This window comes from Ochotona curzoniae, unplaced genomic scaffold (assembly GCF_017591425.1).
Source record: "Ochotona curzoniae isolate NIBS_2020 unplaced genomic scaffold, NIBS_Ocur_1.0 contig_2157, whole genome shotgun sequence".
NCBI classification, from domain to species: Eukaryota; Metazoa; Chordata; class Mammalia; order Lagomorpha; family Ochotonidae; genus Ochotona; species Ochotona curzoniae.
Window position 1 is genome coordinate 24747 of NW_024465348.1, and position 24243 is coordinate 48989.

The 24243-nt window shown below is 40.2% G+C and overlaps 1 protein-coding gene across 1 annotated transcript; it reads right to left on the bottom strand.

The window, feature by feature from the left end:
- Window positions 1-1499: 1499 nt before the first annotated feature.
- Window positions 1500-9451, bottom strand: LOC121150516 (zinc finger protein 883-like). Its single transcript, XM_040971440.1, has 5 exons — window positions 9418-9451; window positions 6110-6205; window positions 5498-5558; window positions 2872-4220; window positions 1500-2787 (listed from the first exon to the last, which is right to left on the bottom strand). Exons 1-5 carry the CDS (start codon window positions 9449-9451, stop codon window positions 2375-2377), a joined length of 1953 nt encoding a protein of 650 aa, XP_040827374.1. The 3' UTR covers window positions 1500-2374.
- Window positions 9452-24243: the final 14792 nt, after the last annotated feature.

Sequence of the window (24243 nt, forward strand, 5' to 3'; positions counted from 1 at the left end):
TAATTTGTCTTTCAAATAAAACATTAAAAATAACCCAACATATCTAAATTAAGATGAAAAGATAAAAATATTGAGTTTTATCTGTAATTATTTTAAAAATTATTGGTGTTTGGAGGAATTAAGTGAAAAAACAGGGAAATCTTTTTATCTTATGAGCCCAGTACAGTAGTCAAGTGGCTAAAGTCCTCGTCTTTGGGTTCCAATTTATATCCTTTCTGGTCCACTGCCTACCAGCTCCCTGCTTGTGTCCAGGAAAAGCAGCCACGGATGGTCCAAGGCTTTGGTACCCTGCACCCTCACAAGAGACCCAAAAGAAGCTCCTGGCTCCAGGTTTTGCATTGCTCAGCCCTGGCCAGATGCTGTGGCCACGTGGGGAGTGAAGCAGCAGATGGAAGACTTTCTCTCTGTTTCTCCTTCTCTCTTTATATCTGACTTTCCAAATTAAAAAAAAAAAATTAGCTTTTACCTTACTTAATACCTTCTTAAATGTTGTTACACTCAAGTACAAAAGTAATAATCTTTTAAGACATAGAAACAGTTTGAAAAAATTAGATAACAACAGCAATTGTACATGAAAAAAAGACAAAATAGGGAGATTTAGGTTAAGTCTCTGTTGCTCATAAACAGGGTGTGGAAAGATACAGAAAGTAGATCCATTACTTTTGGAACTTGTTCCAACCAATGGTTACTAAAGCAGGATCTATAACCTGAATATATAAATACTATTTTATCTCAACCTTCACAAATCCCTTCATATATTCTATTCCACTTCCTAGGAAGCAATGAAAAAAATCAAAGGACATTAGAATGCTGTCAGAGCGATTGGGAACTGCAAAACTTTAAATAAATTTCACTGCACAGTAGTTTCTGAAGTGTGTCCCGAGGGAAGACCTTGGCCAGTATCTGGTCAGTATCAATATCAGAGGGATCACAGCTAGGGACTTATATAAGAAGGCTGGTAGAAATCACTCAGAAGTACACAAACCTCATTATCCACCTTAAGGCATTGATAATATGTTACATGATACATTCTACAGAAAAAGATGCCTCTCTTGTACTCAATGTTCAGCATTTTGGAACCTGATAGGGTCATGCCTCAAAACAGTAAGCAATAAAAATAGTCAAGGCTGTTACAGATGGGACCATGCCAATGTGCTTAATACTAAATATTTGATTTACCTCAACATAAGTCATGATGCCCACACTTAAAATAACATTTTAAATTCATTTGAACATGGAATTATAATAAAGACAAAAGCAGAGAGGCATCTTTATTCCAATTATTCAAATCCCAAATGATTACAACAACAGTAGTTGGGCTGGTGTGAAGCCAGAAGACAGGAGCTAGATCAGAAGTGAATCAGCTAGGACATGAACCAGTGGTGCCCCAGGTTACCACAGTAGGGTAACCAGAAACTTACCCTACTTTGCCATAGGGCTGCATCTGATGTTCATCCTCATAGTTGAAAGACTTTAGGCACAGGTTGGCATCCATTGGCAAGAAACTTGCTTTGGGAAGCCATTGTGCATGAAATCAGTGAGAACGTGAGCAGTAGTTATGGCAGCTGATACTTAAAACCCAGTGGCAATTACCACATCCCCAAACCAGATGCCAAACAATCCTTATGACACTTGCATATACCTCTAAAAGTATACAATGATTAGACAAGGGCCAAAAGTGATCCAATTTGCCAGATGTCACAAATGAATCACTCCTCGTTCTGAACAAAACACCAGTCCTGCAAAATAGGGTGATTAGCACTACAATTGCCACATGCATCAGTTGACACTTGTGAGTTCCATATTGCTCTGTAATAGAATATTGGCAAATTAACACTGTAAAAAAAGCTATACTAGATAACTGCATAAATGCTATATGAAATTCAAAACAAGTGTTATACGCAGAATATTTATTTTCAAAATTAAAAAATGAAAGCAGAACTTATTTACAACAAAATGAGATCAAGCAGATTCCATCTCAAATATTTTAGCAAAACATAGCCTTGTTCTGAAATGTGACACACCTCATGTTTATTATTTTGCACATCTTACTGCAATTTTATAATGTGTTCTATCTGTAATCTTACTAATGCTTGTTTGGGACTTTATAAGATTTGACTGTGATAGATTTATTGTAGCTACTTTTTCTGTTTACATATTGTTGTTTTTCTGAACTTCGTAGGATCTGCAGAGGATTGACTTCAGAACAATGATTTTTATAGTCAATAGGATAGTTCTTACTCCTTCCTATGGATATGTTACTCAACTGCAAACCCATGTCAGTTTTTGCTTTCTATTGCAATCATTGTTTTTTTTCTATGAGTTTTTAAACACTTCTTCAGTCATGTGACTTAGATTATGCAATAATTGTCTCCTAGCAAAAAGATTTTCCATACTCATCATACTGAAAAAGTTTTTCCCTTGTGTGAACTCTGTGATGATTGTTTAGGTCTTTTTTATGGCAAAATGCTTTCCCACACTCAATACATTCATAAGGCTTTTCCCCTGTGTGGATTCTCTGATGTGCAATTAGGGATGCCTTTTGACCAAAAGCTTTTGCACACTCACTACATTTATGAGGTTTTTCCCCTGTGTGAATTCTTTGATGTACAATGAGACCGGACTGCTGGCAAAAAGCTTTTCCACACTCACTACACTTATAAGGTTTTTCCCCTGTGTGAATTCTCAGATGTGTGCGTAGGCGTGACTTGTGATAAAAAGCTTTCCCACACTCAATACATTCATAAGGCTTTTCCCCTGTGTGAATTCTCTGATGCTTAATGAAATCTGAATGCTGGTAAAAGCCTTTTCCACACTCACTACATTTATGAGGTTTTTCCCTTTTGTGAATTCTCTTATGTACAATGAGACTTGACTGTTGGCAAAATGCTTTCCCACACTCAATACATTCATAAGCTTTTTCCCCTGTGTGGATTCTCTGATGTGCAATTAGGGATGCCTTTTGACCAAAAGCTTTTGCACACTCACCACATTTATAAGGTTTTTCCCCTGTGTGAATTCTCTGATGCACAATGAGACCAGAATGCTGGCAAAATGCTTTTCCACACTCATTACACTTATAAGGTTTTTCCCCTGTGTGGATTCTCTGATGAATGATTAGGTGTGACTTTCGACAAAAAGCTTTTGCACACTCAATACACTTATAAGGTTTTTCTCCTGTATGGATTCTCTGATGTATGATTAGGGATGACTTCTGAAAAAAAGTTTTTTCACACTCACTACATTTGTAAGGTTTTTCCCCTGTGTGAGTTCTCTGATGTTTAATGAGAACTGATGGCTTGCAAAAGGCTTTTCCACACTCACATTTATAAGGTTTCTCTCCTGTGTGGATTCTCTCATGCATGATTAGGTGTGACTTCTGACAAAAAGCTTGTCCACACTCACTACACTTATAAGGTTTTTCACCTGTGTGGATTCTCTGATGCATGATTAGGGATGACTTCTGACAATAAGCTTTCCCACATTCATTACAATTGTAAGGTTTCTCCCCTGTGTGAGTTCTTTGATGTGTAAGGAGAAGTGATGGCTTGCAAAAGGCTTTTCCACACTCACTACACTTATAAGGTTTTCTCCTTGTGTGAATTCTCTGATGTGTAAGGAGACTTGATTGAGCACTAAAGGATTTTACAAGGTCATTACATTCATATGGTTTCTCTTTATTGGGAAGTATCTTATTTCTAGTGAATTCTGACTTCTGGTAAATGTTTTTCTTACATTCATTGCACACATGGAAATTTTCTCCTATATCACTTCTCTGTTTGGTGGTAAACCTAGAATTACAGGTAAAAGACTGTTTGCAGTAGCCACATATATAGTGACTTTTTGCTGTTTGTATTATGTGATTTATTTTAACATCTCTTTTATAAATAGGACAATTCTCATTCTTGAAAGGTTCATGGAGTTTCTTCTCTGAGTGTGTTTGTTGATGCTTGCCAACATAAGGATTGCTATGGAACATTTTCTTGTCAAACTGAATTGTTTCTCCTACAATCACAGGGCAATTACATGGGTCTTTGATATGAGTTTTCTGACACTTAAAGAATATCTTCCTGCTGAAAGTATTTTCTTTCCTATTGTGTTCAAAAGACTTTTTACAAGTGTATATCTTGTCATGCTCACTGATATTTTCCCCACATTGGAGTTGGTTCTCAGGAACATTAGAGGCTTGCTTTTTCCCAAGTGACATTTCGTCAGGCTCCCTAGGAAAAAAACACATTTTGAAACAAATTATGGTGTCCTTTCCTCTCTTTCCAAATGGTACCCCCATCTTTGAGATCTTTCCTGGGACACACTTTCCTCCTCCCCTCTTCTTTCTAAGTTCACCTGGTCACTTCAGAAGGAAACCTTCTGTAAGCAACTGAGTTCCAGTTTCTGTTCCCATACTAAGCTGAGGAAAGAGCCACTGAGATTTCCTGGTAACGTTTTCTCTGGTGCCCGAAACAAGTCATGAAAAAGGCTTCTTATACCAGTCATGTGGCTTGACTCAGCAGGCAGAACAATTTACCATGTTGGTATGCTTTCCATCAAGTGTGATTGAACTTTGAAAATGACTCGATAACACTTGGCTCTGAATAAATATGGGTCCCTCCATCCTATCCACTGTCCACCACCTAGCTCTGGTTGAAACTCCAAATAGGTTGTTTTTTCAAGGGGGATGAATTGCTCTATTTCTATCATCTCAATTTCCCCTTTGGGAATAAGCATCTGGGTGCATGTTTGAAAAAAACCTGGTGGAGGACTGACAGTCCCTGTCAAAGGCTACTTTTCTGCCTTAATGGAAACTCCCTAAGTGGATTCTGAATGCGGACCACCTGGCATGGTACCCAAGTGCCAAACTCCTCTTATGTTTCATGTTGGTTTATCCTTGATGGAGGGCTGACTCATGGCACCCCCACAAGTATTCTGCCTGGTTTTGATCATTTGAAATGACTCATGTGGACCTTTGATAACCACCTCTACACTCCTGAGATGAAGTAAGAAAAGACCAGTTCCTTTGTTTTTTCTTCTGTCTCAATTCTATCATCCATGTGGCTTCCAACATCAGAGATCTGAACAGCCATACAAAGGGAGGGGGACATTCGAAACTACACAGTAGGAGCTATTGATTGAGAGACAACCAATGGGAAATGTCTTCCCACAGGTTCCTGCTCAGACAAGAGTCATGGAACACTTAAAAACCCAAGACTCTTCTGAAAAATGTTGGTGATCCTCCTTCTTTCCACTCAACAGGTACCCCATTTCCTGCTCATTCCAATCTGGTCCTTTTCCATTCTGTCTGCTTTCTACATTCACCTGATACCTTTACAAATTTAACTTCTCTGCAAATTAAAAAATAAAAAGAAGAAGTTATATTTCTAGATTCTCTTTTATACAATTTCCTTTTCATAGCATGTTTCAATTATGGCCAGAGCTTAAATTAATCATCTTTGGCAATGTAACTCTTTTTGAAGCTATAAAATTTTTGATTGCAACTTGCCTGAAAGTGGTTTCTTGATTTTCTGGATTAGTTCCAAGCAGCTCATTCTTTCTGTAAGGATCTGAAATGAGGAAAAAGAGTAACCATATCCATGAATCACATCTAAGTATTTCTTTTCAAATGCTCAAGTAAGATAATGATGTTTCTTGCCATTCTAGATATAACAGATTTTAATATTCAAGAAGTGCGCACATTTATGATTCTTACACTTTTTAAGTTAATGCATTAATAAATAGGGTTTCTTTTTCCATTTTCAATTACTTGGGGTTTTGTATTTTAAGTTGATGAGGGTAGAACAGAAAATATGGTACAGACATTCAAACCAATGCTTAGGATGTATTACATCACATAACAGTTCCAGTTTTTCTTGTCTTGCTGGGACCATGTAAAAGATCAATATTTATTTCTACGTTTTTTGTTTCAGGTTGATAAATTTTAGCATTTGAAGACATTGTTAGAATAGAACTATGCATGGAGACTGTAGAGTGCCTTTGTCTCATACATGACATAAGCTGATTTTGGAAGAAACATTTTTTTAAAAATCAGCATGAATTCCAGTGAATATTTACTGAGATATGTATCAACTTCCCTTCCCAGTATGTATTGCCCTACCTGGAACCTGCTGGTGTATAGATTTTTCCACAGTCCATGGTACTGATTCTTGTTCCAATTTGAAGATCACATCAGGTTTTGTTATGTGGTACCCTGCTAATTGGAAATAATAGACATTTTGTGAAAACACTCTCTTGGATGGAGCTTAAAAAAGAAAAGATTGGATCTAGAATCTGTCACAAAATGGCTAATATGAATCATTATCTGAAGAGTAAATATTAAGATTCTTTTTGTTTTGTTTTTTTTGCATTTTATTATTATTGCTATCATTTTATGATACAGTTCCATATTCTCTTACCCCCTCGCCAAGTCCCTCCACCCCCCAACTAGTTCCTTTATATCATTACTAACACATAGTTCTTCATACTTAGTCATATGTCCATCATTGCAGACATGGACAATGGTAGAGAGTCCAGAATCCTATTGTCAAGATATAGTAAACAGTTTCATTATAAGTCCATCTTTGTCTGTAAACAGAAATGCATATCACACTGCATCCTCACATCTGGATGTTAGTCTCCATTTCATAGCTACTGTACATCCCCACAAATGAAAAGTCATAACACAAAATCAACAATAGAAAGAAAAATAGAAATTTACAATGCCATGAAGTTAAATCACATATTACTAGATATGACAGTCTCCAGTACACAGCTGCCATACATCCCCTTAAATGAAGAGCGCCAAAAAAAAAAAAAAAATCAACATCAGGGAGACAAAAAAAATTAAAAACACCAAGAAGTTAAACAACATGCTATTAAATGACTAACATGTAGCTGAAGAAATGAAAATTAAGAACCTTCTTGAAGAAAATGATGCTACGAGTCACTGAATGATTTAATCAGAAGAAAGTGTTTTGAAGAGATGAAACTAACCAAAAACAAAAAAGCCCATGTGATACAGTTTCTGCTGATCTTTGTTGAAGTGTGTCTCCTCCCGACAATAAACAAATGGGTTTTGTTCTTGAATCCAGTCTACTAATCTGTGATGTTTGATTGAGCTTAAGCCATTTACATTCAGAGTTAAATATACATGGTTAGTACTCTGGTCCTGTCAATTTAGGAATGGGTTTTTCATTGCTTTAGCCTTCTGTTGTCATTTTGCTGGATTTTCTTCCCATTTGCCTTTGGTTTTGGTAGGTGCTACTCCTCTCCCTGTCAAAAGAACATCTTGAACTATCATTTGTAGGGCAGGTTTGAAGAGGCAACTTCTTTTAGCTTTTCTTTACTCTGGAAGAATTTGATTTCATTTTCAAAGATGAAAGAAAGCTTTGCAGGGTATGTTATCTGAGACAGACACTCTTTTTCTTTCAGAATCTGGAATATGTCACTCCATTCTCTTCTGGCCTGTAGAGTTTCCTGTGAGAGATCTCCTGTGAGCTTAATTGGCATTCCTTTATATGTTAATTGATTTTTTTTCACATGCACATTTAAGAATCTTTTCCTTATGTTCAATTGAAGAAAGCTTGATGATCATATGTCCTGGTAAAGATAGCTTTTGATCAAGCCTTTTGGGAGTTCTGTGCTCCTCCTGGATCTTGTTTCCCAAGTCTTTCTCCAGATTAGGGAAATTTTCCTTTTTTATTTCATTAAGTGCATTTGCAAACTCAGCTTCTTTCTGCACCTTCTGGGACTCCCATAAGTCTTATATTTGGCCTCTTCATAGTGTCTTTCAAATCTTGAATACTATTTTTTGGCCTGATCCAGCTCTGCTTACAGCTTTTTGTTTGCTTCCCCCTGGTGACAGGAGATATCTGCCAATTCTGAGATTCTTTCTTCTGCTGCTTCATTATATTTTGGAGACTCTCCACTGTATATTTAATTTGCTCTACTGTGTTCTTAATTTCTGATATATCAGCCTTGATTTGCTTTATTGCTTTCTTAAATTCTTTGAACTCTTGCATGAGCTTCTCATTTTTGATCAGAATCTTTAAAATGAGTCTTATGGATTCTGTGTCCCCCATTTTCTCAATGTCTTCCTCAGTTAACTCTGAGGTTGGCATAGAGTTTTGCTCCTTTGCAGGGGAGTTTTCAGTAATATTCATTGTGCCTTTGTCTCTTGCTTTTGATCATTGTACTTCTGGTTAGCAGAGTCTTCTTCTTGGGGCAGGTTTCTAAGCTGTGTCACCCAGAGGTCTACAATGTGATTTTACTTATTGCAGTTGGTACGCAACATTTTGCTCACAAAATTGTGCCACAACCTCCAGGGAGTTCCAGGTCTGGGTTCTTATGTCAGATTTCCACTGTGGTCTCCACAGCCCCAGCTCCTGGGCTCACCACTCTCCACCTCCTGTGATACTGTGCTGAGGCTGCACTGTTCTCTCTGCAAACTTTCTCCCACTTCTGGTTGGAGCAAGTCCCAGGATTAGAGAAACACTAGGTGTACTATCTAGTTAGTTTGTTGGTGGTGCTGATCTTGTTGGAACCTGCTGGATGTTAGCTCTGGGAGCCACACAGATCTATTTTGACAGGTACGATGTCACAGTCGGTATTATTTTTCTGCAGGACCTCAGCAAGTTCTTGCAAGCTCAGCACATGTGTAGTTCACTGTTGTCCCCTGCAGTTCCAAAGCTATTGCCACAGTGCACAAAATGGCACCTCTCATACCACCACTACAGTTCTTGATCTGCTGGCCGTCAGATCCGAGGGCTACCCAGACTTGCCCTGGGTGTAACCTGTAGAATGCCACATCGTTGCAGTTCGCGGAGTCAGAAATGAGCTCACTCCTAGCTCAGAGCATGCTCCATCCTTTCCCTTGCCCTTTCCTCCTTACGCAAACTGGCACCCAATTCAGCTTTTGGGGCTGACTGGGCTATGAAATCCACTCTGTTCTCGCTCTGCCCCTCTGAGATTTGCTGCTCTGTCTCTGCTCCTGGTAAATCAAACGGATCAGCAGGATGGACAGTTCTTTGTCTGGATTCATCTTCCAAGCTCCCAGTGAAAGTCCCTTCCCACCTGGTTGCTGGTGGAGTTCCAGCTGCTGGTAGAGTTCAGATTGCTGTGCTGGAGTTATCAGTCACTGCAACACCACAGTGCTGTGCCCGCTGCTTTCCTGTGTCAGTCTCCAGGTACCCCTCTGCTGTTGTTCTGTCCTTTCCTATTTCCAGAAATATGTCCTCTCTACTTCATCCTGATTGTTTCTCCGGTCATGTAAGTGTGTCCTTACCCTGTTCCATCATCTTGATTCTCCATTATTAAGATTCTTTAAAGCCTCAAATACTAGTCCTACTAGGTACTAAACTTTATAAATTCTTAATTGGTCAAGTGTAAAGAAAATTTTCTGCTTGGGCATGACAGAATTTCACTCACCCACAGACAGCAGATTGTTATATGTCTCAAGCATCACATCCCTGTACAGGGTCCTCTGAGTATTGTTCATCTTCTGCCATTCCTCCTGGGTAATGTCCACAGCCACATCTTCAAATGACACCAACACCTGGAACACACATGTCTCCTCAGTTCTGGATCACTCAATAGAAAGACTGACAGTACATTCTTCTACGTATGTTTAATTTGCAACTTCTATTGATGCAGCTTAATTTATAATCTATATGGCATTATAGGGTAAAAGCAAAATGAAAATACTCATTCTGCATTAATTTTGCAATTCTAAAACTACAATAGACTATTCCTTATTATTCTGTAGCAGATTCTTTCCTCTAATGACTCTGAATTTGATTAAAATAGTTTGTCCCAGTTATTGCCACTCTGCTTTTCAATTCAATTAAAATAAATGAGCATTTTAACATTGAGCATAAACATAAACTCAGTGTCTGCAATAGTAAGCTAAGTTTTTTCAAACTGGCATGTTCCCTCTTATTTTCTTTCTGTAGAATTCCTTCTTATCACAATGGTATACTGGAGGCTTCTCTACTGATTTCTCATCTATGAAGCAGAGAAAAGTTTTCTGGATCATTTACTTAAGGCAGAGGCTTAGGAAATGAGTCCATTCTCTGTTGAAAACCACATATTAAGAACAGAATCTGTATCCATGGATGTATCACATTCAGTCTTCTGAGGGATATGACTAAAACTTCAGCTCAGGATTGCTATTCTTTGCATCTTCTAAAGACACAGATTAAATTACAGTGTATATGACAACATAAACACAAAATATCTTGTCCTACATTGTATTTGAAATTCTGAAGTTACAATGGAATTCCTTTATTATTCTGTACGATTATTTTCTCTAATAATTATAAAGTGAGTTCACTGTGTAATCTGTAAATATGAACATTGAGCTAAATAACATACTAGATGAGATAAGAAAGACACATGTTTAATACTGGATAGGATAATAACATTTTTGAATAATTCATGATATTTTTCTCAAACAAGCTGATACTTAAAAAATCTTATAAAGTGACATTAATAAAATTCAATTTTCCAGTTTTCTTGGGAGCTATATATTATATAGTCATATGAAGCCATTTTGAATATAGATCTAGGTCAGTGGAAAGTCCCAGCTAGCAAAGTGCAAGAGAAACCAGGTCTTAAGACACCATGCGGTTTACGAGTCATTTAGCAACCTACCCTGCTCTGACCATCCTTGGTGCTCATGACAGGATTTTGGCTTATGCCCTACCTGTCAGCATCCTCCTGTGAGCATAAAGGAGTTTGGGAAATACTACCCAGAAAAGAGTTGTGAAACCATGCCTACCTCTTGTAAGCATAAGGGGCTTTTAGAGATAGCTATCCAGAAAGAGCTGTGAAAGCATACACCAGACCCTACTTTCTCTTTCTCCTCACCTATAGATCCTGTTTTGCAGAGTATAAAGGCTTGTGTGTGAAAAATAAAATTTGGTCAGCTTGATCAGACATACTGTGTTGCTGTCTGTTTCTTGTGTCTCTTGTCCCCCATTCTCTCCTAGGCTGGCTGCAATCCAGTTGACTGTCCTGCTGGATGGGATATTTTCTTATTTTAACTTGAAAAATAAAATATTGGAAAAAAATTTTAAATTAAATTTGCACAAATGGGTGAATAGTTCCTACAGCTTACTCTGGATTTAAATACATATGTGATTTTTTTCTTTTTACTTTGGAGTATGTATATATTAAAATCCTTTCTGCTTTCTATTTGTTTTACATTTTATGAAAAAAATATTTAAATTAAGCTAAAATTTTAAATACAGTGAACTTCAAACTTAGTAGGGAAACAAATTACAACCTTATTCCGAACTACCTTCTTGTAACAAGTAGCTAAGTCTCAGCCAGTCATAGGCTGCCAATTGTACAGAAAATATACATATAAGGCAAATGCCAAGCTGTTATAAATCAATATGCTTCTGTGCTTTGGAAGCCCCTTAAAATTAACCAATTATCACTTTTGTTTTCTAGCTCTTTATTTATTTATTTATTTATTTATTCACTTATTTATTTTAATATTATGCTTCATCATTTGTTTGAGAAGACTGCATTTGCACCAATACTGATAAACACAGGTGTTTCTTCCTTTTGTTTTTGTTGCTTGATTGTCCAAGGTACTCTATATAATAGAATATGGGATATTTATATAACTGTAACTAGCATATTTTATTTAACCCCTTACCCTCTAGTTACACTCATTTTCATGCAATCCACAAAATTTTGTTTTCATAGCTGAATAATAGTCTATTGTACATATGCACATTTTCCTTATCCCTTCATCTAATGATGGACACCTCAGATCATTCCATATATTGTGTATTATGAGCACTGCTACAGTAAACAAGATGGCTACAGATATCTCTTTTATACAATGTGTTCATACTTTCAGGGCATACAGGATAATAATTTCAAAATTTTATACAGTGATTAAATTAATTTGTCACCCCATCAACATTGTATAAAAGTTCTCATTTTCCACATATTCACCAGCATTTGTTATCCTTTCTTCTAAGTAATAATAATCATTTGGTCAGGGTTGGGGTGATATTTCATTGTGATTTTGATTTACATTTCCCTAATGGCAACTTTTTAAGAACTACCTACTGAGATCTCTAGCTCACTTACTCTCTTTCATCTTATCTCCATAAATCTGTGTTTTAAATAAAAACCAAAGCATATGAAGCAGGAGCCAGGCCTTTGCTTTAGCAAAGAAACTGACATACTACATGGGCATTGGTTCATATCCTGGACGCTCCACTTCTGACCCAACTCCCTGATAGCAGGCCTAGAAAGGAAGTGGAGGATGGCTCAAACACTTGGGTTCCTGTAACCAAGTTGCAGACCTGGACAAAAACCCTGGCCCATGATTTAAGACTTGCTCTTCTCTGGACATTGCCAGCAGATGGGAGATCTCTCTCCACCTCTCTCTCTTTCTTAGTAGCTCTGCTTTTCAACTAATAAATCTGAAAGACAGAAAGAAGGAAGGAAGGAAGGAAGGAAGGAAGGAAGGAAGGAAGGAAGGAAGGAAAGAAAGAAAGAAAGAAAGAAAGAAAGAAAGAAAGAAAGAAAGAAAGAAAGAAAGAAAGAGAGAGAGAAAGAAAGAAAAAGGAAAACACCTTGTAAAAGGAAATGGCATTGTGGCATATCAGGTTAAGCTACCACCTTCCCCATTTCCAGTCTAGCTTTAAGCTAATGTGCAGTGGAAACAGCAGAAGATGGCTCAAGCACTAGATTCATCTAGAGACACAGTTGGACATCCTGGTTCTTCTCTTTGACACAGTCCAGCCCTGACCACTGTGGACATTCGGGAAATCAATCAGCAGATAGCAGACATGTCTTAAATCAGTTTTTAAAATAAATAAAAACCTCCAAATGCTACTAGGCACCATACTATTTCAGCAATTCCAAAAAAGCAAAATTGAAAGCTTGGTAACTATTTTTATATTTGGAAACTCTTACTACTCCCAAATGTTGAGTGCTTGTTTTCAGGTTGGTACTGAAGGATTTTCATTATATTGTCTGTAAGATCAATAAATACCATTTCAAACTTGATATCCCACAATAATTAACAAATTCTTACTTTAAATTTGAATCATGTAATAAATATATCTTAGTTATATTATCAGAAAACTTGGAGGAAAAGTTTGAATCAGATTTAACTGCTCCAATGTCTAGTTATGACAATCTTACCTTCTTTCTCCAATGGTTATTTCTTTGTTTCAGTTTAAGAAAACCATCATAAAGCTCCTACAACACAATGTAACACAGAGACATAAACATATAACTTACTGAAAGTGTGTTTCTGTTCTCTAGACGTGGAAGCATATAGTGGGTTCAGGGATAAACCTGGAAGAAAAGGTGGAGAAGGAGTTACGGATTGGTTTTGCTTTCCCAAGTTTCCTTATTACTCCCTATTGTGTAAGTAATGTCAAGACAGGAACCAGACACAACGGCTAGAGAAACAAAGACAATCAACTTTCCTGGGCATGAATAGTGTATTACAGATGACAAGTGCCATGGAGGCTTCCTAGAAACAGCATAAACAAGTTCAATAACTGGTAGTGATTAAACTCAAGCTATTACTAGGTTAAAGCAAACATTTTATACTTACTTAAAAATAAAAAATATATTACTGCCAAGCACTAAGTTATTTTTTTCAACAACTACTGTTCAAACTACAACATACCATAAAAAAAAAAAAACATATTGTCACTAAAATTGATGCTACTCAAAAATGATTGGGGGTATTAAGCATTTGTCCATTTGTACAGATGAACTGCATAGGACTCCATACAAGGACTTCCATGAGAACATTAATTGCTGTTAATACTAAAAACTGTTGAAGACAGACATTTTTCAATTAGAGTAATTGTATCTGCACTTATACAGGAAAAAATGATGTAACACATAATTATTCTATACAGCTTTCTAGTAACTGCTCCCATTGAAACTTCCTAAGACTTCAATGACATTTCCCAGCTCTTAAACCTTCAATGACACTTGACTTTGCCATTTTATTTGCCTTAGCCTATAGGACATCTATAAATATGACAGCAACATAGTTTGAAATATATTTTTATTTTACCTCATTAAATACTTATATTATAGCAACAGCCAGAGAAAACCATCAGACTCAGAGGATTGATGTCATGATACAGGTTGTTGGGCTGCTGCTTGGGATAGATCACATCTGATACCCAATTGCCTTGTTTAAGTCTACTGGGTATTCAACACTATCAACACAGTATCCTGCTATTGTGCCTGGAACACAGTGGGTGGCGATACTAAATGGGTTATTGGCATACCTAAATGATTCCTGTTGCTGGACTAAGCATTGCATAGCCCGCAACCATCCGATGGAATATCTCTCTCCTCTCTGAAATATACCTTTCAAATAAATATTGTATTAATAAAAGTGATTAAAAAGAAATTACTGTATCTAAAACTACACATTTTAGGTTGATTTGGGGATATATCTTGTGAGGAATAAGGAATTAATTTTCAAGTTCAATTAAATAGAACTTCACAAAGGCATTTCTATAACCTGTTTTTTCAGGTATTTGGATATTCTAGTTTGATTTAGTCATAATAAGGATTTTATTAGTAGTAGTAAAATGGTTTATATATTTTTAAACACTTGAAAATAGGACTGGTATGGCTAAAGTCCTCGACTTACATGCGCCAGGATCCCATACCACAGCTGGTGTGTGCACCATCCAGCCAGTTCCTGTCCAATCAAGCTTCCTGCCTGTGGCCTCAGAAAGCAGTAGAGGATGGCCTAAAGCTTCAGGACCCTGTACCTGCATGGGAGAATCAGAAGAAACTCCTGTATCCTGCCTTTGGATGGGTTCAGCTCCTACTGTTGAGGCCACTTGGGGAGTGAACTAATGAATAGAAGATCTTCCTCTGTGTCTCTCCTCTTCTTTTTATATCTGGCTTTCCAATAAAATTAAATTTTTAAATACTTGAAAACTGGTTCATGCTAAAAACTGAAGCACTTTTACCAGTCAGTAATGGATAACATACTAAGTAAGAAAAACTGCATTACAAATTGATTTATTCACACAATCCAAAGTATTGAAAAAGGATTTGCAGAGAAGAGACAAACACAAAGGTCTTGATCCCTGCTGATTCACTCTCCAAGTGGCTGCAATGGCTGGAGCTACACTGATCTGAAGCCAGGAGCTTCTTTCTGGTCTCTCACGCAGGTGCACGTTCCCAAGGCTTTGGGCCATTCTCTACTCCTTTCCCAGCCCACAAGGAGGGATCTGGATGGGAAGTGGAGCATCTGGGGCATTAATTAATACCCATGTGTGATTCAGGTATATCCAAGCGTTTAGCCACTAGGCTACAGCACCAGGCCCACTAGAACTCCACTGGCAGCTCCTCCGACTTGCAGCAGGAGCCGGGGCATTCTGCAACCAACTATGCTGCAGCACCAACCAACAGGAGCTGGAACTGCAGGCAGGCTGGAATGTCCCACTGGTTGATGCCGAGGCAAGGCAAGTCATGCCTGTCTGGGGTGGAAAGGCAGTGACTATGAGGCTTGGGAGCAGTGGGCTGACAGGACCTGGGTCAACTGGCCTGGGTTCTTGGGCTCGTCTGTTATGTTGGATGCTGGGTCTGTGAGCCCATAGGAGACTGGGGTTTTGGCACGACCAGCATCACATGGTAGGGGTCCTTGGGCTAACCTGCGTGGTGGGTACCTGGCCCAGTGGTGTTCAAGTAACCTGATCGAGGTCCTAGAGCCTGCATGCACAGTGGGTGCTGGGTCCTTGAGCCTTGGGGACAGGGGGTTAGTGAGGTCCAGATAGTCTAGCCAGTCCTTCTTTGAGCCCACATGCAGGGAAATGCTGGGTTCATGAGTCCTGGGGAGGGAAGATCCAGTGAGATTTGGATCACGTTGCACCCACCTGCATGGTGAGTGCCAGGTCTGTGAGCTCCAGGGGCAGGGTTCTGGTGATGTCAGGGTTGCATAGCCCAGGTCTTTGGGCCTTCTTGCAAAATGTGTGCAGGGTCAGGTGGAGGCCAGGTCATGTGTTCTAGGTCCTTGAATCTGCTTGTACACTGGGTGCTGGGTCTTAGGTCTCAAAGGCAGGGGGTCCAGTGGGGCTCAAATCACATGGCTCATCTCTTGGGGCCCGCCTGCATGGTGGATGCTGCTCAGGTGAGCCCCTGGGGCATGGGGTACAGTGCATGCCAAGTCTCCTGGTCTGGATCCTTGAACCTGACTCATACATTCTTTCTTAGAAATAAGTAACTTTTATAGGCCTGTTTCAGTAGCCTAGTAGCTAAAGTCCTCATCTTGCACATGCTGGGATCCAATATTGGTGCCAGTTTGTGTCTTGGCAGCCCTGCTTCCCACCCAGCTCCCTGCTTGTGGCCTGGGATAGCAGTAGAGGATGGCCCAGGACCTTGGGACCCAACACCTGTATGGGAGACCCACAAGAAGCTCCTGGATCCTGGCTTCAGATTGGTTCAATTCTGGCCATTGCAGCCAGTTGGCAAGTAATCAGTGGATGATAGATCTTCCTCTCTGTCTTTCCTCCTCTCTGTATATCTGAATTTCCAACAAAAATAAAGTAAAAGATAAGTAAAGCTTATTTTTGATGATATTTACATACTTGAGAGGGATGCATGCCCATGAAGACAATTGATTACAGTGGGGAGGTTGAGGAATGGAAGAAAGTAGATGAGACGGATCTTTGGATGACACTGGGTGGCCTTGCCCCATTCTGGGTAGCTGTTAATGAATTGTCACAATAGCTGATTTTTAGTATACTCAAACACTTGAGGCTATAAATGAATTCACTATAAATGAAAACAGGGCCCCATTTACTGTGCCAGTTTATCTGGTATGCTTTGTATTCTTTCTTGTGTTTCAGAAACCTATGCTAACAAGTTTTGTCTGTTTCCTGTATCCAGCCCTATGTGCCTCTGGCTATGCCTACTTTTATGTATCTCAGATCTTGCTCATGGCACTGTAAGTTATCTACAGTTTGAACACCTCACATGACTGGGACCCATATTCATCCTTGCATTTACCCATTTTAAAAATCTTTCCTTTAAACCACATCATTAAAGTCAATTGTCCAAGCGCCTGCAACATAAGCCAGCTGCTTGTAAAGAATCATTCACTCTGTTCAATAAGCAGTATTATTAGATATTCTATACCTTTAGAAAAAATTCTATCTATTCATTACTTTATTTTAAGAACTGAATGGGACAGTGGCCACTAAGGCAGATGTGCCACCTTAAATACCTGCCACTCCTAGGTCTTGAACACCTTAGAGTGTCATAACTGTAAGCTTCATGCCCTTTAGGTTTAAATTGAATTCTCTGCAAATCCTCTGTACTTTATAACATGATACCTGACAGCTCTATTCACCAATGTCCTGTGGTATTTATCCCCTTTGTCCACTTACATCTGCATCTGCCACGCCTGCAGCCCTGCACTCCCAATACCCACCTCTATACCTTCCCATTCTTCTGCTTTCACTCACCTCTTTCTTTGTCTGTCGCTCACTGCACTCTCCTTCCCCATCTCTTATCTTTGTTCCTTCCCCGCCCATCACTGGGGTAGGGCTAAACACAATAAAGAAAAAAAAAAAAAAACTATTACTTACAAATTTGTTCAGTAACTTGCTGTAACAGAGACCTCCAAAAACAATGGATATTCAACTAAAGGTCTTTACAGAGTTTAAATTTTAAGCAAGATATTTTCTTGTTTATAGAATAGATTTATTCATTTTTATTGGAAACTCAGATATACAGAGAGGAGGAGAGACAGAGGGAAAAAATCTTCTGAATATAAACTTAATACCTAGCCTCTTTTACACTTTGCACAATGTTTGTGCATAATTAAATATAACATTGAAAGCATTCTCTAAAAAATACAATGTTTATATCAAGGATAAACTGGTATAGAATTAAAATATAATCAATTGTTAAATTGTTTCATGTATGAGATGAACCCATGTTCTTTGTTAGTTAATATATTAAGATGCAAAACGGTTACAAACATGGAAATGTGCTCTTGATGAGGAAGATTGTAAAAGAAAAATTTGTGATAGAATTGATTATAGTTTACTACCATTTGCAACATTTTCTAAACAGTTATCATCGATACATGTGATAGAAATCTGATCCTCTGTTAGAGCAAGTTTTAAAATACATACGTTATTGAAACATCTTTCAAATGGTTAAAGGGCTTTTACCTAATTAATAACAAAACTTTTCACCTAGCTCCAGTAAATTCTAGCTCTGATAAATTGTCTCATGTGAATGTACTACCTCTTAAATCTAAGTGCTTTTTATATAAAAGTAATCTGTGATTTCTGTCTTTCAAGAGGTTTTCATTGCTTAAGATCAGCAAATGGCCTGACACAGTAGCCTAGTGGTTAAAGTCCTCACTTTGCAAACACTGGAATTTCTTATACGCGCTAGTTCTAATCCCAGATGCTCCACTTCCCATTCAGCTCCCTGCTTAAGGCCTACCGCGGGTCCAATGAATCTTTAAAAAAAGAATTTATTTCCTAAATTAATCATGTACACACACTTAGCACGCCATCATAAAAATCTACTCCTTGAAAGAAGACTATTTCTGTAAAGTTACGTGAACACTGGCCCTAAGACTCCAGCCATTTTGGAATCAACAAAATTTTAAATATCTGCTTCCTCTAAATCTCAGCTTCCTTAAGATTCATATGCCCTTTAGGTTCAAATTTTGTTGTCTGCCAATCCAGTGCAATTTCATAATCTTATTTCCACCAATCCACTGTAACCTCATGGCACCATTCCTGAAGGCCCTGTCCTTGCCCACCACTGTTCCTGCCAATTTCCTGTGGCCCCAACAGTTCTATTCACTAACCCCTTGTTGCCCACTCACGTCCCTTTCTAGCAATCCTTCAAGGCTCCCTGTCACCTGCCCTCAGCTGTAATGGCACACTCTCACACGCTTGCCATGCTCCTTCTTGCTCTCCCCCTCTAACCTACTTCCCCTGGAGCCCATTCCTGCCACTATGGCAGAAGATGTCTTAGTTCCCTCTTTCTGCCTCTGCACTTGTCCCCATGGCCATTTTCCCTGTTGGAATAAAACCTGCATGGCTTGCTATGTCGGGTGTTTTGGCTTGTGGCAGCAAACTGAAAAGACCTTATATTGAATGAAATAATACTGGAAAGGGTTAACAATATTTCTTTTCATATTTGGAACTTGACACAGCAGATTCTCAAATAGGGATTTGTTGAAGGAGCACTGATTGCAAAACAGAGCAAGGAGCTGTGCTTCTAACAATTAGAACCCACTGTTCATCAGTTGAGCATCTTGCATTGTATAGCAATGAGCTCCGTCCCTTAAATCATTCAATGACAGGACAATCACAAATGGTTTGGATGCATGTTAATTAATGAATTTGAAGGCCTCTTGTATCTATCTCTAACCTTGGGTTCTATGAAGAAAGTGACAAAAATTAGGAAGAGGACAAACAGAAGGAAAAGAGAGTTGCATACATGAGTGAAACTCCAATACTCAGAAAGAACAATTTCAGAAAAAAAAATTGCAAGCGTAAGTGTTTTGTTATTGGACAAGAGCTTCTTAATTGCCAGCATGTAGTAGACATGGGAAACTCTGAATTACAGATGTGGTGGATGAAAAGGGATGTCAGATCTGTAGTATCAACCAACTGATCTCTACCGTTTCTTGCTGAGCCTGGTCTTATTTCTAAGTTCAGATTCAGCTCAGAAGGGATTCAGACTGAAGAGCCAACCAAAAAATTGTGCTAGTCATTTTGACTGTTTTCTAAGCTGCTTCCTAAGAAAACAAATTTAACATTTTGTCAGCCACATTCCTGAATAATAAAAGCAATGTCACTGTCTCCCAAAGCAAAAGACAAAAAGGTGGGTTTGGCACTTGCCAGTGCAGAATGGAGTTCAGAATGATGGAAGACTGACAGTGTTCTTTATAGTGTTTCCACATGGTCACATCAAGAAACTAAATTAGTTGCCCACGCCTGTACTTTGAGCACCCCAATAGATGATCCCTCCAGGAAACCTCTCTTCAGATTTCTCACTACTTGTCTTTCCACTTTCCCAGTCTCTTGCCTTTAGTCATAAATAATTCATTTCTAGAATATAAGAATGACTGGGATGGAAATACAGGTGAAGAGAAGAATTGTAAAACCCAGAACTACATAGCATATGTTAACAGGGAACCACTGGACAGTTTGTATTTCTCTGCCTGTTTAAATTTCCAGCTTTATTTTGTATATTAGTAAACATAATGAGGTTACACATTACAGAGTGTGTTATCATGCCATATTCTTTATACATATGGATTCCCTGGTTTTCACTCATCTTAGAAGTTAGGCACTATCATTTCTATTTAACAGATTAGGAATTCATTCTCAGACAAACTACACATCTTACCCAAAGTCTTATATTCCATAAGCAGTAGAACCTGGATTCAAACACAGATTTTTTTTTTCTCTGATTCCATATCCAGACTTGATCATTACTTCAGCACAGTCTCAAAGAATCAGAGACTTACTACTAAGAAAGACCTTGTAAGCTGTCACCCTAAGTTAACCACGGGCAAGCAGGCTACAAGGAGACCCTTTCAAAATATCCAGAGACATTTTAACATTTTAAGCAGTCACAAATGGGCAGGTGCTACTGGTATCTAGTGAGTGAAAGCCAACCACATCTCAAACATTCTACAATCCACAGAAGAGACTGCACAATGAAAGATTAGCAACTCTAAAGCATTAATAATGCCAAAGTTAAGAATCCTTGTGGTGAGTGCAAGGTCGGAATTGTCTCCATGCTTGGAGCCCTGATTCCAGCCACCACGTCCACGTGGTGACCTGTCCCTGGGCCTGCCCGAACTCCAGAGACTGCTCCCTTTATGGTGAATACACAGAAGGGAGAAGTTTGGAGGGCTGGGGCGGGGAGGGGCACAGGGCCCTACCTGCCACCAACATGACATGGTGGATGGGATTGGGGAGGGGGCAAGATTGGGAGCTGGGGATTTAAAATTCCAGCCAAGCTGGGATCATCTCCATGCTCAGAGCCCCATTCCAGCCACCATGTCCACGTGGTGACCTATCATTTGGTGCCAGGGTCTGCCTGCTGGCCACCCGGTGGCCTGTTCTGAGGTTTTGGGCTCTGAAATGCTGCTTAGGTATCTGCATGTCAAGCCCACTATACTTCTGGGAAGTCAATCAATACTAAAGAATCCCAATGACAGAGTAACTTTTCCTTTGAAGGTTAGCAAGGGTAATTAGACCTATTAGGTTGGAGGAGAGAGACCAAATAATCTTTATGGATAAGACTGACATACCAAACTCCTTTAAATACTGTGTAGTACTTGTAATCACCAAACACCTGTTCATGCAAAAGCTAAGGCTTGTGTAGCAGGATCATATCCTATTACCTGACATGTTGATGGATCAGGAAATGAGTCATATTAGTCAGGGACATGAAATTAAGTGGCACACGAGAGAAACAAATCCAGGGGTAGATTCTGTGGGGGATGTGGGGCCCAAACCCCATGGACATACTAGACCCACTGGTTATCTCAAGAGTTGAAGAGGTGATGGACTAAACTAGGAGTGATCAAGGAGCCTGCCATCACTCACAGGTAAAGGAACCCACAACAGTCTGGACTGGTAAAGGCAGCAGCACCCAAATGTGCATCCTGAATAGGGTGTAGGGTGGGCTGGGCTGCAATGCTCACCTGCTCATACAAGGCCAAAAGGAAGGCTAGACTATGCCAGACACTGGACTAACACCCACTGGCATGTATGAGAACTGGGTCCAGAAGTGGGTCAAGTTAAGCAACTTGGGAAACTCCCCTAGCAGGTCATAGTTCCTGCTGGTGAACAAATAGTCTAGACCGGGAGGTCGGCCAAGCTGGGCAAAGTAACTCCAATTTCTGGCTAATGTGTGGATTGGTAGTGGAATGGGGTGGACCAGGAAGGACTGAGCAAACCTTAGCACACAAGCAAAATTAGAAATCAGGATGGAGCACATGTCATGCCAAGCTAGGCTCTCGCACCAACTGGTCTGCATGAGCCAGGGATGCTAAGCCACAGTGTGCAAGGCAAGAGCCAGGGCACGTGAGGGGCTGAGCCAAGCTGAGTCAGAGCAACCACTGGCATGCACGTGATCTATGGCCGGAAACAGGCCTGGTTGGGGAGCTAGGGGGACATGGCAGCTGGGTGGAGGTTCCCACTAAGGAGCATGGGGCTGGAAAGGGGGCTGCATTCTGATCTGGATACAGTTATAGTCTCAGCACAACTGTGGCCTGGGACTGGACGCACCAAGCTGGGCCAGACACCAACACCATCTGGTGCTCTGGAGGACCAGGGTAGATGTGGGATGGACAAGGCTAGGTCTCTGTCCCTACTGAGCCATGTGTGAGACTTATGTGGGTATGGACGAGCCATGGCTGGGCTGAAACATCCAACAGTAAGACCCAGATCGGGTTGAAGGCCAGTCAGGAAAAGCCACTGTTCATGCTATGACAGAAGGTAAATTGAGGACAGGCTCATGGACCCACTGGTATGAGTGAAGTTTGACATTGGGAGGGGTTCTGATGGAGGAGCCTGGGCAACTCCTCTGGCAGGACACAGACCCGGCAGGTAAGCACAAAAAACATTGAAGGAAACAGCCCAGAAAAGGCCATGGAAAATTCCCAATGGCATACATTTGGCAGGAGTTGGGGTCAGACCAGGCTGAGTCCGTTCACATCAACCGCTGGTGATTCTGAGCAGCAGGACAGTGTTGGTCGAGCCAGGTTCAGTCGTGACAAAAACCAGTGCACATTACGAATGCCAATGTGAGGTTACCTGTACCGATGTGACCTCAGCGCCCAACCAGCATACGAGAGAACCTGGAAGGGGGCAGGGCCAGCAGGGGGAATACGGGTTGCTACCCTGCTGGATGGCTACTCCCACTGAAAAGCAAAGATGGGGCAGACCAGACTAGGCAGGGCTACAACACCTGTGCACCTCATGTGAGCTAGATCAGGGAGAAGCCAGGCTGAGTGCTCACTTCGGCAGCACATATACTACTGAAAAGCCAGGCTGGGCTGACTGTTCTGAATGGTGCAAGCATAAATAAGAGTGGGTAAGGGTTGTTTGGGCTTTGCTGCAGTATCAACTGGCACATGCTGACAGAGGGGGCTAATTCTGTCAAGTTAAACTGCAGAACCACATGAAGAGTGCATGATCCAGGAGTGGGAGTGGCCTAGAAGGGAAATAGTGGGCTCCTCCCTCTTGGGTTACCACCCCCACTGGAGACATGAAAACCAGGATAAGGCCTGGGATGGCTAGACAAAAAGGGACCCAACAGCATGTGTGTGGGCTGCATAGCGGAGCTGGTTAGATGGAACTAGGCTTCAATGTCCATTGACACGTCAGAACTGACGTGGGATGTGGGACAGACTGGACTATTCTGCTGCACATACTAGCAAACCAGGGCAGGAGGCAGACCTGGTGGGGGTTATTGTGGGTCGCTCCAACTAGGCTGCAGCTCTCACTGGTTCATGTGAGGGCCAAATGTGTGCTAGGCAGAACCAGGCTGGATTGCAACACCCATTGGTTCATGTAAAAGACAGCACTGGAAACAGAACCAACCCAGCAATTGCAACCACCAGCTGATTAGGGTGATGGACTGTTTCGGGCCCTGTACTTGCTAGTACATACAAGAAGCTGGGGTGGGTGGGAGACTGGGTGGGGCTTCTCCCTTTACCTCAGATACATGAAGGAAACAATGTGGAATAGTCTTAAAAAAAGAAAACAAAAACAAAAACACTCCTAGAACTGTCAACAGCCCTGCTACCCACTGGCTTCGGAGTCTGTTCCCTTACATTAACTTGAAAATCTGTCTCCTGGATGTTTCCTCAGACTCCCCTTCATTCAGGGTTAGGTCCAAACAAAAAAAAAAAAAAAAAATCAATCACCTTCCAGAAATTAATGGCCATGCTGCCTTGCCTTCCAGATCCTCATCTACATGCCTCTTTGGTCATCCTGGAACACTGCTTCATTCTCTCATCCAAACTCCCAGATGCTCGCCACAGAGCAAGACCACAGGTCTCTGTTGAAACAGCTCTGCTGCAGGACAGCCTGCACTCACTCCTGGATTCAGTCAGATGCTTTGTACCCTTCAGGCTTCAGAGCCATCTCCTACAACCTTGTTGCTTTATCTCTTGTCTCCCCAGTGAGATCCACTACTCCAGAAGTGAAGAAATCAAGTTTACTGCCTGCCCAG